This window comes from Schistocerca serialis, chromosome 3 (assembly GCF_023864345.2).
Source record: "Schistocerca serialis cubense isolate TAMUIC-IGC-003099 chromosome 3, iqSchSeri2.2, whole genome shotgun sequence".
NCBI lineage: Eukaryota > Metazoa > Arthropoda > Insecta > Orthoptera > Acrididae > Schistocerca > Schistocerca serialis.
The window spans coordinates 993,469,201-993,485,360 of NC_064640.1; the positions used below are offsets into that span (position 1 = coordinate 993,469,201).

Genomic DNA, 16,160 nt, shown 5'->3' on the forward strand with positions numbered 1-16,160 from the left:
ACCCATTTCTCTCGATGTGGATCCCATCAACTATTTATGGGACATAATTATACACTGGCAACACTTTCACAATTATGGATGGCTATGGAGACAGCATGGCTCAATATTTCTGAAAGGGACTAGCAATGAGTTGTTGAGTCCATGCCAGATCAAGTTGCAGCACTTTGCTGGGCAAAAGGAGGTCTGACATGATATTAGGAGGTATCCCATGACTTTTGTCAGCTCAGTGTATTTGAAAGTGAAATTGAACACTTGATTTATTTACCTAAATGAAAATAAAGTTGAATTCTCTACTTTTTATTTCTTTAAGAATTTTGGCATCTTTGAAATAAACTTAAAATTATTTTATGAGATTTAGTTCAAAATTTTCCAGTGAGAGTTTTCTAATTATTATATAATTTTTTTAACCAAAGAAAATTATCGATTACAAGAAAAAGGAGTGGCACAATTAAGTTACAGTTATCTCTGAAAGCTAAGTTAATTTTGATTATAAAATAACAATTTTTAGACATTCTCACGGTTTTCAGATTACTGTAACCTACTATCTCAGATGATTTCAGCACATTTATGGGTAGCCCCATAATGATTTTGTATTGCCATTGAAGTACCTAGTAAGCCTAATGGTTAAATTATATTGATAACAGCCTTTTTTTCCTGCCATAGTGTGTCATAAATTTACTAAAATCTTATAACCCATCAAATGAAAATATGTTTAGTATTTATCCTTACTTACACACCCATGAGGACCGTTTAATTTAGATTTTAAGGAAGGAACATTACAATATCTCTGTTTTTGTAAATATGTATCATGTATTTTTATTTTTGGCTCCTAGATCTTTCAGAATCCCCTGCCTATGTATCTCGGGAGTAAAAATTATAGGCTTATATAATTTAATCTACATCTTTTTCTCCATGATAAAGCCATTTTTTTATGTTATCAGTCTTTTGTTTAAGTTTTTTGGTTAGCTTCAAACATGACTTGACAAAAAAACTGATGTAATTCTTGAGTTCAGGATACAGTGAAAATAGTTTTGTTGGTAGTAAGATATTCAAATATATCTTCAACATACACTCACGAGCAATTACATTAGAGCACCATCCTAATCATTTTGCCCTGGTGCTTTTGGTGACATATACTGGCATGGACTCCTCGAAACTGAAAACACTGGGGAGACATCCAAATCTATGACTGTCCAATCAACATCTACAAATTATGGAGACTGGTACCAGCTGGATCCAAAGAATATATGCATCATTTGACGGGGTCCTTGATGTACTCAATGGTAGTGAGGTCAGGTGACTTGGATATCTGCTCTCCTTTCTCCCTTTTTGCCATAAAAAGTTTATTGGTAGAGGCTGATAGCTACCCATATTTAGTTTTCAGAATTTCATCTTACATACAATGAGCTTAAAGAGTTTGGAAATCTCTTTTTTCCTCTTGTAATTTCACTTCTGTATACATAAATCTCCAAGCAATTGAAATATACTATAAAGTGCTTCTTTTTCATTAACTTAGAAGAACAGGAAATAAAAATCATGCAATTAAAGAGTTTAAACAGTTACTTTCACTATAGATTCAGTGCTTCAAGGATGTCTTCATTTGCATAAAGGAAAGAAAAGTGAAAAAGTCATACATTAAGAATATGTAAATGTGACACAAGATATCTTAATAATACAAACCTGCAATCTGAGAGGGATAAAATTCTGAGTGCAGTAAAGCTCTCAGTCTTTTAGCAACTGCTATTTGGCCCTTGTGTGGACGAATCATTTGAACATCAGAATCAAAAGCTCTTGATGTTCCTTTGAGAACCTCCAAGGTCAGAGCTGCTGCTACATCAGCTTGTCTTGCTATAAAATAAGCCCTTTCTACTGCTTCAGCTCCCAAGGATGTGATAAGCTGTGTCCCATTGATGAGTGCAATGCCTTCCTTTGGTCCAAGTTTCATTGGCTCCAAATTGTGAGACTTCAACACCTTCCATGAAAAAAAGAAAGATTTTTTCAGTATTTCCTGTACAATTACTGCCTTTTTGTTAGTTAGCTCTAAAGGAGACCATTGTCTGAATGCTCAGTAACCTATGTTGAGGACCTGAGTTTGATTCCCAGTACTGCCAGATACCTTTCCTCAGTTGGAGGTGGGGAATGAAAGGCACAATGAGGCGAGTAATGATATTACAGCAAAAAATAACATTTAATGCCACTTTATCATAATGATATACTTTATTCACATTGTGATCACAAAATGTAACAACACAGAACAGAGCTAGATGTAAAGTGAATTCAAAAATCACAATAAAGAGAGATCTCATGGATCGATGTATCGAACTGCCACAGATATCAGCTGAGAAGCTACTTGAGTGAGAAGTAGTGGCTCCTAGGCCTGGGAAGCTGGTAACAGCTGGGAGACCAGTGTGGTGACCCCATGCTCCTCAATACTGCATCTGACTGATGCCATTCACAGATGATGACATGGTGGCTGCCCAGTGGACAGAGCTTTAGCTTTTTGGCAAGAATTTCTACATTGTTTGTGTACCAGTTAAACACTAAATACTTCAGGTATATGAGAGAATTGGAACAAAGTGAGCATGACTCCTTTGTCTACTATCACTGTGTTTTGATAGAAGTTATCTCTAGCAGGAGGTGATTATGTGTAGTATATCTTCATGCATGGTTTCTTAAAGGGTCCATGTCTATGCAGCTCCATTTACAATGGGTTTACTCTGCACAGCATCAGCAGCTTAAACTGCAGTTCATGTCTTGAAAATGACAGAGCAGCTACCTGTTCAAATGTCAGAGGCTTTTGATGAGCTTATCTGACCACATTTGTGTGAGTTATTCAAATAATTTGAAAATGTTAATAGAATTATTCTGAAGAACTATAATGTAGATATTAGATTCTAAATCAGACTGAATGTTATTGTAGAGGCATGCAACTATTATAAATATAATTATTGGATATAATTTGAAAAGGCTTTGTGATTGCTTAAAAAGAGACATTGGTTTTTCTTGAATTTGTTTGTTAATTCTCATGCTGCCTTTTGGTTTAACCTGTCATCTGATGAGCTATTACAAACAGACAAAAGTAACAGTTGGCACATTACAGCTTTCACAGAAATGCATATTTCTTATAAAAATCAGTCCTAAACAAACAATATTCAAGAACAAAAGGCTTCCTGACACAGAAATACATATAATTTTACATAAAAATACATGAGACTTTGATATAAATATCAAATACTTTCATTACTAATGTGTAGAGTAACACAAAGCACCATTTGTTGCACAGTTCAAGCCTAACTGTTGAAATGTCATACAAGCAATGGCCAGTGCTACACTGTGCTCTGGGAAGAAGGCTCAGTCGTGCTAATAGGCCTAACCATGTCGATGGATGTATAAAGAATGCCACACAGATTTGTGGCCAGTATAAATATTACACTTACATTTTTAAGGCACCATTGCCAAAAACGTGCATCAATATACAAGGTAAGTCATGAGGTTTTCCCCCAGTTGCTGGAGGTTACTCTTCAGGTTATTTGGAACAAAAAATGTAAATACAGTAATACAATCAGATCCACAATTAAGGAGCTACAACAGAGTTCTAAAACATGCCATGGTGTATGGAGCACTACACTTGGGTTCACAGGACACATGATCAAAGGGAAGCAGTGGTTGGGAAGGGAGTGAGACAGGGTTGTAGCCTCTCCCCGATGTTATTCAGTCTCTATATTGAGCAAGCAGTGAAGGAATCAAAAGAAAAATTTGGAGTAGGTATTAAAATCCATGGAGCAGAAATAAAAACTTTGAGGTTCGACGATGACATTGTAATTCTGTCAGAGACAGCAAAGGACTTGGAAGAGCAGCTGAACGGAATGGACAGTGTCTTGAAAGGAGGGTATAAGATGAACATCAACAAAAGCAAAACAAGGATAATGGAATGTAGTCGAATTAAGTCGGGTGATGCTGAGGGAATTAGATTAGGAAATGAGACACTTAAAGTAGTAAAGGAGTTTTGCTATTTGGGGAGCTAAATAACTGATGATGGTCGAAGTAGAGAGGGTATAAAATGTAGACTGGCAATGGCAAGGAAAGCATTTCTGAAGAAGAGAAATTTGTTAACATCGAGCATAGATTTAAGTGTCAGGAAGTCGTTTCTGAAAGCATTTGTATGGAGTGTAGCCATGTATGGAAGTGAAACATGGACGATAAATAATTTGGACAAGAAGAGAATAGAAGCTTTAGAAATGTGGTGCTACAGAAGAATACTGAAGATTAGATGGGTAGATAACATAACTAATGAGGAAGTACTGAATAGGATTGGGGAGAAGAGAAGTTTGTGGCACAACTTGACTAGAAGAAGGGATTGGTTGGTAGGACATGTTCTGAGGCATCAAGGGATCACCAATTTGGTATTGGAGGGCAGCGTGGAGGATAAAAATCATAGAGGGAGACCAAGAGATGAATACACCAAACAGATACAGAAGGATGTAGGTTGCAGTAGGTACTGGGAGATGAAGAAGCTTGCACAGGACAGAGTAGCGTGGAGAGCTGCATCAAACCAGTCTCAGGACTGAAGACCACAACAACAATGATCAGTCTTAGGTAGACAAGTGCAGTGACTGGTACGTTTGCGTAACAACCATGTTGTCAATACTGCAGTCACTGTTCACTGTTATTGTCTCCTGTGTATAGTACACTTTGCGATTTTCATCACAGGAGTATGGAGAGATGGTGTACATTTTGGGCTCCTGTGATGGTAATGCAAAAGCTGTTGTTGCTGAATATCACCATTGGTATCCTAATTGTAGGATTCTGAGTGCCAAAACATTTAGTGGAACATAATGAACATTGTTAGAAAGTGGTACTCTTCTCATTATTTGTATTCACTCCAAAAGACATCATGACGTTGAAGAAGACGAAAACATTCTTAATTCAGTAGAGTGCAGTCCTCATTAAAGTACAAGATGCCTAGCTGCCCAATTGAACATTTCACAATCTAAGGTATGTAGGATTCTTTATGAGAATGGATTGTATCCTTTTCATGTGCAGAAAGTTCACGATTTAGAGCCACATGAGTGTGCCAACCGTTTGCACTTTTGTAACTGGTTGAATGTAAATTGGCAGCTCTATCACTTCGTAATGTTCAGTGATGAGGCAACCCTTATAAGAGATGGCATCAACAGCATGCATAACACGCATGTCTGGGCAGACAAAAATCCCCATGCCATGGTAGTATCTCAATTCCAATGCAGATTCAGTGTCAATGTCTGGTGTGGTGTTGTGTGTGACAAGTTACTGGGGCCGTTTATTCTCCCAGGAAATTTAAATGGTCAGTTGTATGGTAACTTTTTACGAGAAAACTTACCGCACCCTCTTGAAGACATTCCTCTGGAAACAAGATGCCACATGTATGTCCAACATGACAGGGCACCTGCACACTTCCGCCATGAGGTCTTAATCAGCAATTCCCTATCAATGGATAGGTCACGGGGGCCCTATCAACTGGCCTGCCAGATCCCCAGATTTAAGACCCCTAGATTACTGCATCTAGGGATGGATGAAAGACATTGTATACGAAGTTATGGGGGAAACATGAGAAGAATTCATACAATGAATTTTCAATGCCACAATGTCAATAAGGAATGATCATGTGAAATTATGAAATGCTTCTTGCATGGTTCACTCCTGTGTGAATCTTTGCTTCAAATGCAGGGAGGAAATCTTGAACACTTGCTTTAAATCCACTCTGAATGCAAGAGACTGCTACAAAATTGTTTAAATTCATTATTATGTAAATTTTCGATAGTGAAATCAAACAATAAAAGTTTTTTTGCCATTTTCCTGAGTTTATGGCTCTGATCCCATTACTTTACTTACATTTTTTGTTCCAAATAACCTTAGGAATACCCGCCAGAAACCAGGGGAAAACCTTGTGACTCACTCTGTATAAAGCAATTAAAAATTTCTTGCTCACACATTGGCAAAAATCCTACCTTATTTATAAAAATTCAAGTGACATATTATATAAAACCAGCATATTATATAAAACCAACATATATATAAATTGTCAAGAAATGACCACCTAAAATCTTTTTCAGTGCATTTGGCAATGTAACTTAGCATAAAAATACATTTTCACTTTTATTACAAAGTAAAAGTTCTTAGGTCATTGCTCATCTGACCAAGGGCAAATATGTACAACATAAGTAGAGTTAAAACTTCACAAATGAATTTACAAATTCAATTTGACAACAGAACAAAGACTCATGGGGCAGCACTCACCCAACCTAACACAAGATAAGTGTAACTTCGTCTAAGTTAAAATTCCACAAATGAAAAGTCTTCAGTAACTCAGACAATCAGATACTGGATTATTTTATTTTATTATGATGGAAGAACAGTTCACCGAAAAGACTAAAAAACCAGTTATGGATGCTGGTTGTCTGCTCATAACAAATAAGGAAAACATTAGACATAGCCTCTTTTCTTAGCATGGTTCATTATCTGAGAGAACTGCAAATATATTTAAAAATTAAAAAAATTAAAAAAATCAATATGAGTTCACTTTCTGAACAGCAACAAACTAGGGCAGATTCTGTGACATAGTTTGATAGTCCCAAAAAATAAATTTTGTGACACAGGTGTACAGGACCAAATGTGGGCCCTGTGAGTGTTATTGGATTGGCCAAATGGGAAGGGGGTTCAAAATACATTTCAGGGAGTATTGATACAATAGTAATGGTAGTGCCCTGGAATACCACTTAAGGAAACAGAATCTTCATCTAGCTTTCATTGAAAACTGTTTATCATTATTGCACACTGAGAATGAGGATAATAATTTGGATATACTTGAAGATATGGAAATTTACATCAATAACCAGTTAAATCTAACCCTTTTGATTAATGAGCAGACAACAAGCAAATGCAACTGGCTTTTTACACTTTTGATACACTACTGTCCATTAAAATTGCTACACCAAGAAGAAATGCATATGATAAACGGGTATTCATTGGACAAATATATTATACTAAAACTGACATGTGATTACATTTTCATGCAATTTGGGTGCATAGATCCTGAGAAATCAGTACCCAGAACAACCACGTCTGGCCTAAATAACGGCCATGATATGCCTGGGCATTGAGTCAAACAGAGCTTGGATGGCGTGCACAGGTACAGCTGCCCATGCAGCTTCAACATGATACCACAGTTCATCAAGGGTAGTGACAGGAGTATTGTGACAAGCCAGTTGCTCGGCCACCATTGACCAGACGCTTTCAATTGGTGTGAGATCTGGAGAATGTGCTGGCCAGGGCAGCAGTCGAACATTTTCTGTATCCAGAAAGGCGCGTACAGGACCTGCAACATGCGGTGGTGCATTATACTGCTGAAATGTAGGGTTTTGCAGGGATGGAATGATGGGTAGAGCCACGGGTCGTAAGACATCTGAAACTGTTCAAAGTGCTGTCAATGCGAACAAGAGGTGACTGAGACATGTAACCAATGGCACCCCATACCATCACGCCGTGTGATATGCCAGTATGGCGATGACAAATACATGCTTCCAATGTGCATTCCCCACCATGCCACCAAATATGGATGTGACCATCATGATGCTGTAAACAGAACCTGGATTCATCCAGAAAAATGACATTTTGCCATTCGTGCACCCCGGTTCGTCGTTGAGTACTCCATTGCATGTGCTCCTGTCTGTGATGCAGCATCAAGGGTAACCATCGCCATGGTCTCTGAGCTGATGGTCCATGCTGCTGCAAACGTCATTGAACTGTTCATGCAGATGGTTGTTGTCTTGCAAACGACCCCATCTATTGACTCAGTGATGGAGATGTTTCTGCACAATCCATTACAGCTATGCGGATAAGATGCCTGTCATCTCGACTGCTAGTGATACAAGGCCATTGGGATCAAGCACAGCGTTCCGTATTACCCTTCTGAACCCACCGATTCCATATTCTGCTAACAGTCATTGGATTTGGACCAACGCGAGCAGCAATGTCGCGATACGGTAAATCGCAATCGCGATAAGCTACAATCCGACCTATTTCTCCTTCTTACACAAGGCATCACAACAATGTTTCACCAGGCAACGCTGGTCAACTGCTGTTTGTGTATGAGAAATCAGTTGGAAACTTTCCTCATGTCAGCACATTCTAGCTGCCATCACCGGCGCCGTCCTTGTGTGAATGCTCTGAAAAGTTAATCATTTGCATATCACAGCATCTTCTTCCTGTCGGTTAAATTTCATGTCTGTAGCATGTCATCTTTATGGCTAGCAATTTTAATGGCCAGTAGTGTGTGTGTGTGTGTGTGTGAGTGTGTGTGTTTGTGTGTGTGTGTGTGTGTGTGTGTGTGTGTGTGGGTGGGTGTGTGTGTGTGTCTATAATCGAATTCTTGCCATACCCGTCCCAGTATGGCAGTATCGACTATGGCAGTCGCTTTCCATATTCTGTCCCGGAGCTCTGCTACATCACGTGGTAGAGGTGATACATACACCAGATCTTTAATGTGTCCCCACAGAGAAAAGTCCCACAGGGTGAGATCTGATGATCGGGGAGGCCATTTCATGAAACCGCTCGCTCCGCATTTGAACTTGTCATGTTTGCGACTAGCCCTGACTATCAGCAAATTACCAAACTACAGTGTGGTGGTATATGTGAAAAAAAACTTTCAGGGTTTCTCTTCAAAATTACATATGTATGATACCCATACAATGTTTGGTTTGTACTTCATCTAATGTTACATCAATTTTGTATTAGGTCAAGCGAATAATGACCATGAATCTTTGCTCTGTTGTGAAACTGAAATGGTCAATACATTTGTGAAGTCTTAACTCTATCAAATGTATGTGTCTGCACTTTATAATCAAAATGAAAATGTATTTTTATGCTATGTTATGTAGTCAATTTAGCACTATGATTTCAGGTGGTCATTTCTTGACAATTTTACATAGGGATACAAACAAAAAGCATTCCAATGATTTTTATAAGTTCATTTTACATAATATATGCATCAACACAGCTATGCTGCCTACCATGACCAAGCCTTCCTCCCAGCACACACAGTGGAGTTTGTCATTGCTAGTATGGTATTTCAGCAGTTAGGGTCAAACTGTGCAACAAATGGTGCTTCTTGTCTTCTACACATTAACAATGACAATATTTGACATCTACATCAAAGTCTCATGTATTTGCTTCTAAAGTATTATGCATTTCTGTATCAGAAAACCTTTTGTCCTGGAATATTTTTCATTTATAACTGATTTGTATATGTAATTTGCATTTCTGTAAAATTTCTAACATAACATCTGTTACTTTTGTCTATTTGTAGTAGGTCATCAGGTGATGGGTTCAACCCAAAAAGTGATATAGCAGTTAATAAACAAATTCAGAAAAATCAGTGACTGTTTTTAACCAGCCACACAGCCTTTTTAAATTCTTTCAATAATTATGTAGATATTGGAGACAAAAAACATGAGTATAGTCGTAGATGAAAAGGTTGATTGTGTTTTTACAGTATTTGGGCTGATGGCTAACTGGGTAAGTGACAGGTTACAGATCAAATGGTCAAGGGTTCAATTATGAGCAAGTTGTAGAATTATTTCTGTCCTTTATTCTGTTTTCACCTGTGACAGTTGTTTGTGTATAAGAATAATTCCGAATTTGGAGCCCATATTAAACTGTAGGTCCCCTATAGCTGACTGGGTGAGTTAGTTCAGTGGTCAGAAGAAAGAAAGGGCATACCATTTCCTAAAGCTTGCCTAGTAAAGCATTGCCATGTTCAAAGCAACCTTTTGGTTCAAAATAGCATTAGTTCGTCATCTTAAAAATATGTTCATAAAGATATTTCTATGTGTTCATTCCTGTGACTGATCACACTACACCAAACACACATTCAAATGTGTGTGACATTTGAGTGTCTGTAGCATATCAAGCAGAAGTTATTTAAATTTTTATTTAAAAAAAATCTCATTTGAAAACTTCTTCCCGTATGCTAACAAAAAAATTTCATTGGATATTTTGCATCAGGAAAGGTATTAATGGTTCAGTAATCAAATATATGAAACATAAGTGACATTTATAAACAACATGTTTGCTGTCAGGTATTTATTAACTGTGGTTCTGTACTGGAAAAACATGATACTTGTCTAAACATCTAAAATGTCACAGAGTTACGTAGTGCAATTATTAATAAGATCTTATACAGAAATTTGTTTTAGAAAACTTTCTTTATGTGCATAAAATAAAGGTGTATTTTGTAACTGCTTGGAATACACATACAAGTAAAGCTTAATAGAACCTTCTCTAGTATGAAATGACTGAAGTAGGTGTAATAAATTAGTAAGGCTTCACAATGACAGATTAATGGAGGTGAATGTTGGTAAGAATAATACTATGAGACATGGAGACAAAATCTCAGTGGATAGGAAACTGCTAGAGCAAGTAGCTGCTTGAATGTACTTAGAGTCATTCATAATTTCAAATGGAAAGTCGAAAGAAAAGATTGGGAAAAGAGATGGAGTAATAGACTTACTGTTGACTGTGATGAGACAAAACTTCTTCAATAAGAAAGAGAACTACTAAAGAACACAAATTTTTTCACCTACAGCGTATAGATACTTATCCTGGTTCTGGGTAAAAAGCCATATTTGAGCAGGAAAGAGGAGATGAGTATAGTATCCAAGTGGAACAATCACAGTGACTTGAACATGTCCAGTTAGTACTGAAAGTTTAATGTAGGTAAAGATGTAAGATAAGAAAGTATGATGACACCCAAGATAGACCTGTGACTATGTAATTGAAGAGTTACTAGAATATAGGGGACTGTTAGAGAGAGAGACAATAGCTATGACTATAGGCATGAAGAACTGTATAGGTCCTTTGCATCCTGTTAACTATAAGGTAGTGGGGGCACGATTAAGTAAGCAAGCTAGACAGATGATCCAGTAAGGTGATCCTTATCTTCAGACAAAATCAACCACTTTTCATTACATAGCAATATTTTCACTAACATTTTTATACATTTTTACAGCATAGCATTCAGATAAATAATGTGTGGTTATAATTAAACTTTCCCTATTTAACATGTTTTAAAACGGAAACTAGTTACCATACTAGTATCAAATTTGGTAGCATTAATGTTAAGGACATAGGGAAGAGAAATAATGCAGAATCAATTCAGTTGAAACACCTTTAACGTGCTGCTATGATACATCATACCATTACATATTGATACCCTTGCTGCTACAAAAGGGGCTCAATATAGTGCCCATCAGTGTCCAGAAGAGTCTGAAACTGTAGGATTGCACATCAGAACAAAGCATGTCTGCAGTTATGTTGGCTACCCCTCTTAATATGCTGTGCTTCAGATCAGCACATGTGTGAATGTTCCCCTGGTAAACCCTGTCCTTCAGATAGCCCCACAACCAGAAATCACAGGGAGTGAGATCAGGTGACTGTGCCGACCAAGCATTTGGAAATGATCCGCTGATAATTCAATCATTTCCAAATGTGTTTTGGAGAAGCAGGTGAATTTCATGAGCGATGTGTGGTGGGGCCTCATATAGCATGAAAACTGTTGAGTTCAATGTGTGTCTCTCCTGTAGGGCGAAGCATATCACTTTAATGCTGGCCAGTAACACTGCATGTCTTTGGTCCTTGAATGCCAACCTATTCAAAAAAGAATGGGCCAATGATGAACATAGGCATGTTCACCGTACAGAGGAACTTTGTGCACAGTGACTGGAGGTGAAAATCCTCACACTCGGCAATTCTGTATGTTCACCTCACTTGTCAGAGAAAAATGAGCTTCGTCTGTCCATGGGATGGTCAAGGGCCAGCCCTCATCAACATCAATCCTTGTGAAAAATTGGAGAGTGAAGTCAACACATTGTTGTGCATCCCAAGGTGCAAGCTGCTGTAGATATGGATCTTGTATGAATATCATTTGAGATTGATTTGAAGCACCTTCTGTGCAGTGGACCATGGGACGTTCAACTGTCATGACATAGTAAATGCCCTGTCTGATGATTGAGAATTGTGCACAGTGTTGCCTGCCATAGCATCAGTAATTTCATCAACCACCTGTGGCGCAACCGGTCATTGGTCTCTTACTGGAGTGACACCCAGTTCTCCAATTGATTCAAACTTCTTCATCATGCTCAACACAGCAGGTGAGGAACAGGACCCTTTCATAATCCTTTCAGCCAGAAATATTCTCAAAGACCAGCTGCAGCATTATTGTTGTTTTGTTAATAGAGCTCCACCAATAATGCCCTGCTCCTTTTGTCCAAGCTCATGTTGACATGTCAACAAGTGCACTGCAACTGGTCAGGTGTGTGAGACTAAGAATCATGATGACTGATCATGGCACCTGGTGGCCAGAGTTGGAACTGGATGGTGGCACTGTGATGCATGGAAATGATGCACCCCATACTGTGGACATTAATGCTACAAAGTTCGGTACCGGTATGGTAATTAGTTTCCATGTTATAACATGTTAAATAGGGAAAGTTTAATTATAACCACCTGGTATATAAATAAACAAGTGATAAAAATACATAAGTTATGAAACAGCTTCTGAATAGTGTAAGTGGCAAAGCAACAGTAATGTTTCATGTTAGCGTCTTTTGTTTGTCTTGAGTAAGTTATTAACTTGCAGTCAATTTCAGTATATATAAAATAAATGTTTTTATATAATAAATTCCATCTGTTAATATTACATGGGCAGAATATTGTTAACAATAGTTATTAGTCAGAGTGACACACTGATATATTTCTAGACTTCTTCTACATCCCTGAGGGGATGCTAGCCACTTTTTACATGATGTACAAACAACTAAAAAAATAAAAAACTGTAAATTATTGAGCTTTAATACAAATGATGAAATGCATTCTCACATCTTTGGCATCCCCCCAGCCTGTTGATGGACTCCACATTTTGCCCTCTCCCAGCAGTCCTAAGGCAAGATGAGCTAAGGGTGCTAGGTCACCACTGGCTCCCACTGACCCTTGTTCAGGCACCCATGACAAACATGAAGCTGTAAAGAAAATAATTAAATTATTACATGTAGAAAAGAACACTTTCATACTGACTGAAATATTATTTTCCAGCAGCATGAACACATGTTTTTTTTAAACTATGGTAAATTGTAGTATTAACAAACAAATCAATTAAAAATTATATTTATAAAATATTATACAGTTGTATCTGCAATGTTTCTGGATCTCTCCAAAGCATTTGACACTGTTGCTCATGAAATACTGGTAAGAAAACTGGAAAACTATGATATTTGAGGACAAGCAGGTGAAAGGATAGAATGATACAGGCGCAACAGGAAACCATATATATCAATAGGGAATACATGTCAGTCAGAAACCAAAGCCATGAAATATGGAATGCCGGAAGGATCTGTTATTGGGCCATTGCTGTTTAATCTATTTGTTAATGACATAGGTGCTGAAGAGAAGGAGAAGAAAATATTGTATGCAGATGACATGACAATACTGAACAATGATGAAAATGCGGTACTGCTTGACAGAAGAGCATAGATATCTGCAAACACAACAGCTCAGTGACTCCTGGAAAATGAAGTTGTCATAAATCTAAAAAAAAAAGACTGTATGTAAGGTTCACAAATAAAGAGAAGGCTGTGCGCATGCATTTATAGGTGGATGAAATGAGACTGGAAGAAGTAGAATCCACTAGATTCTTATGTATTACTGTGGATAACGAGCTGAAATGGAACCACCATAATAATTCTGTCAGTAAGAAACTCAGCTTCATTATATTCATTATGAGGCAGGTGTCACAGTATTCAGACAAACAGCTTTTGTGCACAGTATACCACTGACTCTTTGAACCTTACCTGCAGTATGGAGTGATAGTCCTGGGAAACTTAAACATTCAAGAAATAAAACGGGTGTTCACATCACAAAAAAAAAGCAACCAGGGCCATATTATGAAGAAAGACTTTTGAAACATGCAGAAATTGCTTCAAAAGACTAGGCACCTTAACTTTTACATCCATGTACATATATAAAACTATAATATATGTCCCAAAAGATAGTGCAGGGTAAACTACAAATGCTAGTGTAAAAAAATGGTTCAAATGGCTCTGAGCACTATGGGACTTAATTTCTGAGGTCATCAGTCCCCTAGAACTTAGAACTACTTAAACCTAACTAACCTAAGGACATCACACACATCCATGTCCGAGGCAGGATTCGAACCTGCGACCGTAGAGGTCGCGCGGTTCCAGACTGTAGCGCCTAGAACCGCTCGGCCACCCTGGCCGGCAAATGCTAGTGTACACATCCACAACACACAGAGGAAGAATGGCATACAAAGCATATCCCACCAACTGACAATGCTTGAAAAAAGATCCCAGCACTCAGATATAAAACTACTAAGAAGTCTGCCTAAAAAGTTGTCTGGCAATGTACATGACACTAAGTTTTCAAAGAACCTCAAAGATTATCTGATGGAAAAGGAATTTAACAGTGTTGAACAGTACTTATCACATTAACTTTGTATATATTCCTACTTAGAATCAAGGATGTTAGAATGTAAGAAAAATGATTAGGAAGTATGTGATGATGAATGTTTTCTATTTTTGACATTTCTATACTACATGTACATTTACTGTGTACCACATAATCCTACAGGATCCTAATAAAATTCAGTTTGTTCTTGTTGGATGTCAGCTGTCAATTCCTGCACCAAGTGTCAATATTCTGCAGGTCTTCCTGCATTCTGCTACAATTTTGTCACACAGTGTCTTCTCTATACACAACAGCACCATCCTTGAACAGTTCCATGGAGCTTCCAATGTATCCTCTCTTGGATCTACAGAGTGAGCAGAATTTCACATGGTTGTTGTTTGAATAATGAGTGCTGATTCCTACAGAGGATATTTTTGGCCTCTAGAAAGGTTGTTATAGACAAGCATAAAACTCATTCCAAAACTGTACAACAGATTGAAATCACCCATAACAACACACAGTTGTGTTTATTTGTTCAGCAGCCCTTCTTGGAAATGAGAATGGCATGCAAACTTTCCAATCACTTGGAAGGCTTTATTCATCAAGCAACCTATGGCAGTCTGCTTCTAGAAGCAGTGCAAGCTATTTTTCATTGCCAGGTCTGTGGTACTTCTGTAGACTAAAAATACCTAAAAGACTGCTCATAAGAACTATCACATAACAGTAATAATTTCAAAATGATACAATGACTTTATGTGGTGGTGAGTCTTATCTTGCTTAATACCATATTTTAAATGCTCTGTTTCACAGTATTACTCTCTAAGGTAACAAAGCCTGCATAAAGAACTAAAGTTAAAAATACTACAATTTGCATGTTGTGCATCTGGAGTCATCAACAATAGGCATTCAGCAAATGCCTATTTTTGATTACTCCACATACACAACATGGAAATTGTAGTATTTTTATCTTCCATGTGCTTTTATTGCCATTCTTGATATCACCAGTACATATTAAATTGTTGGAGGAATCTATTTTCCAGTTTCTTATGTGGTGCAGTTGTGGTGTTTCAAATGGGGGTATTATACTACTACCTATACAGCTCTCACACTAACAAGTAGTCATTTCCATCTCTTTTGACTATTATATAAAATAGGCTGCTTCACAAATTACATGGGTGTCCAACATAATATAATGATGAGGCTCTAGAGGATTGTTGCATATCCTTCCTATGCAGGGATATATTCCTTGGTACATCACTGGAATGAACGTTTGCATAGCTGTGTTGTCTGTGTTAAAATATAACATGCATCCAAGCCATATAAGAGTACATGTGTTGCAAAATTGTCCATCACAAGTTTAGTAACCTTACATTTCAAATTAGTCCTCCTTTGATCACATGGAAATGAATCAAAATTTCTAAGTTATTTAATTTGAAATATGTAGTCTAAATATTAAGAAACATGAGTAAGTTGATGTCTCCTAATTACAAGTATATGTTCAGTGCATAAATGGCACCAGATAAAATAAATATATCCTTATCTGAATAAATATAGTATCTCACTGTGATGAAACTTACCTCTGTGATACACAAAAGAGTTTGTACATTAATATAAACAACAAAAAAGAATAAATCTTGTTTTTTTTTTATTTCCAAAAAAGTAAC

The 16,160-nt window shown here is 37.4% G+C and overlaps 1 protein-coding gene across 1 annotated transcript in view; it reads right to left on the bottom strand.

Moving 5' to 3' along the window:
• Positions 1–16,160, bottom strand: part of LOC126471443 (histidine ammonia-lyase-like) — a 241,699-nt gene that overhangs the window by 89,747 nt on the left and 135,792 nt on the right. Inside the window, exons 9-10 of the mRNA XM_050099622.1 lie at positions 12,913–13,052; positions 1,681–1,972 (exon numbers count right to left, since the gene is read on the bottom strand). Coding sequence (XP_049955579.1) covers positions 1,681–1,972; positions 12,913–13,052 — 432 coding nt within the window. The remainder of the gene's footprint in view (positions 1–1,680; positions 1,973–12,912; positions 13,053–16,160) is intronic.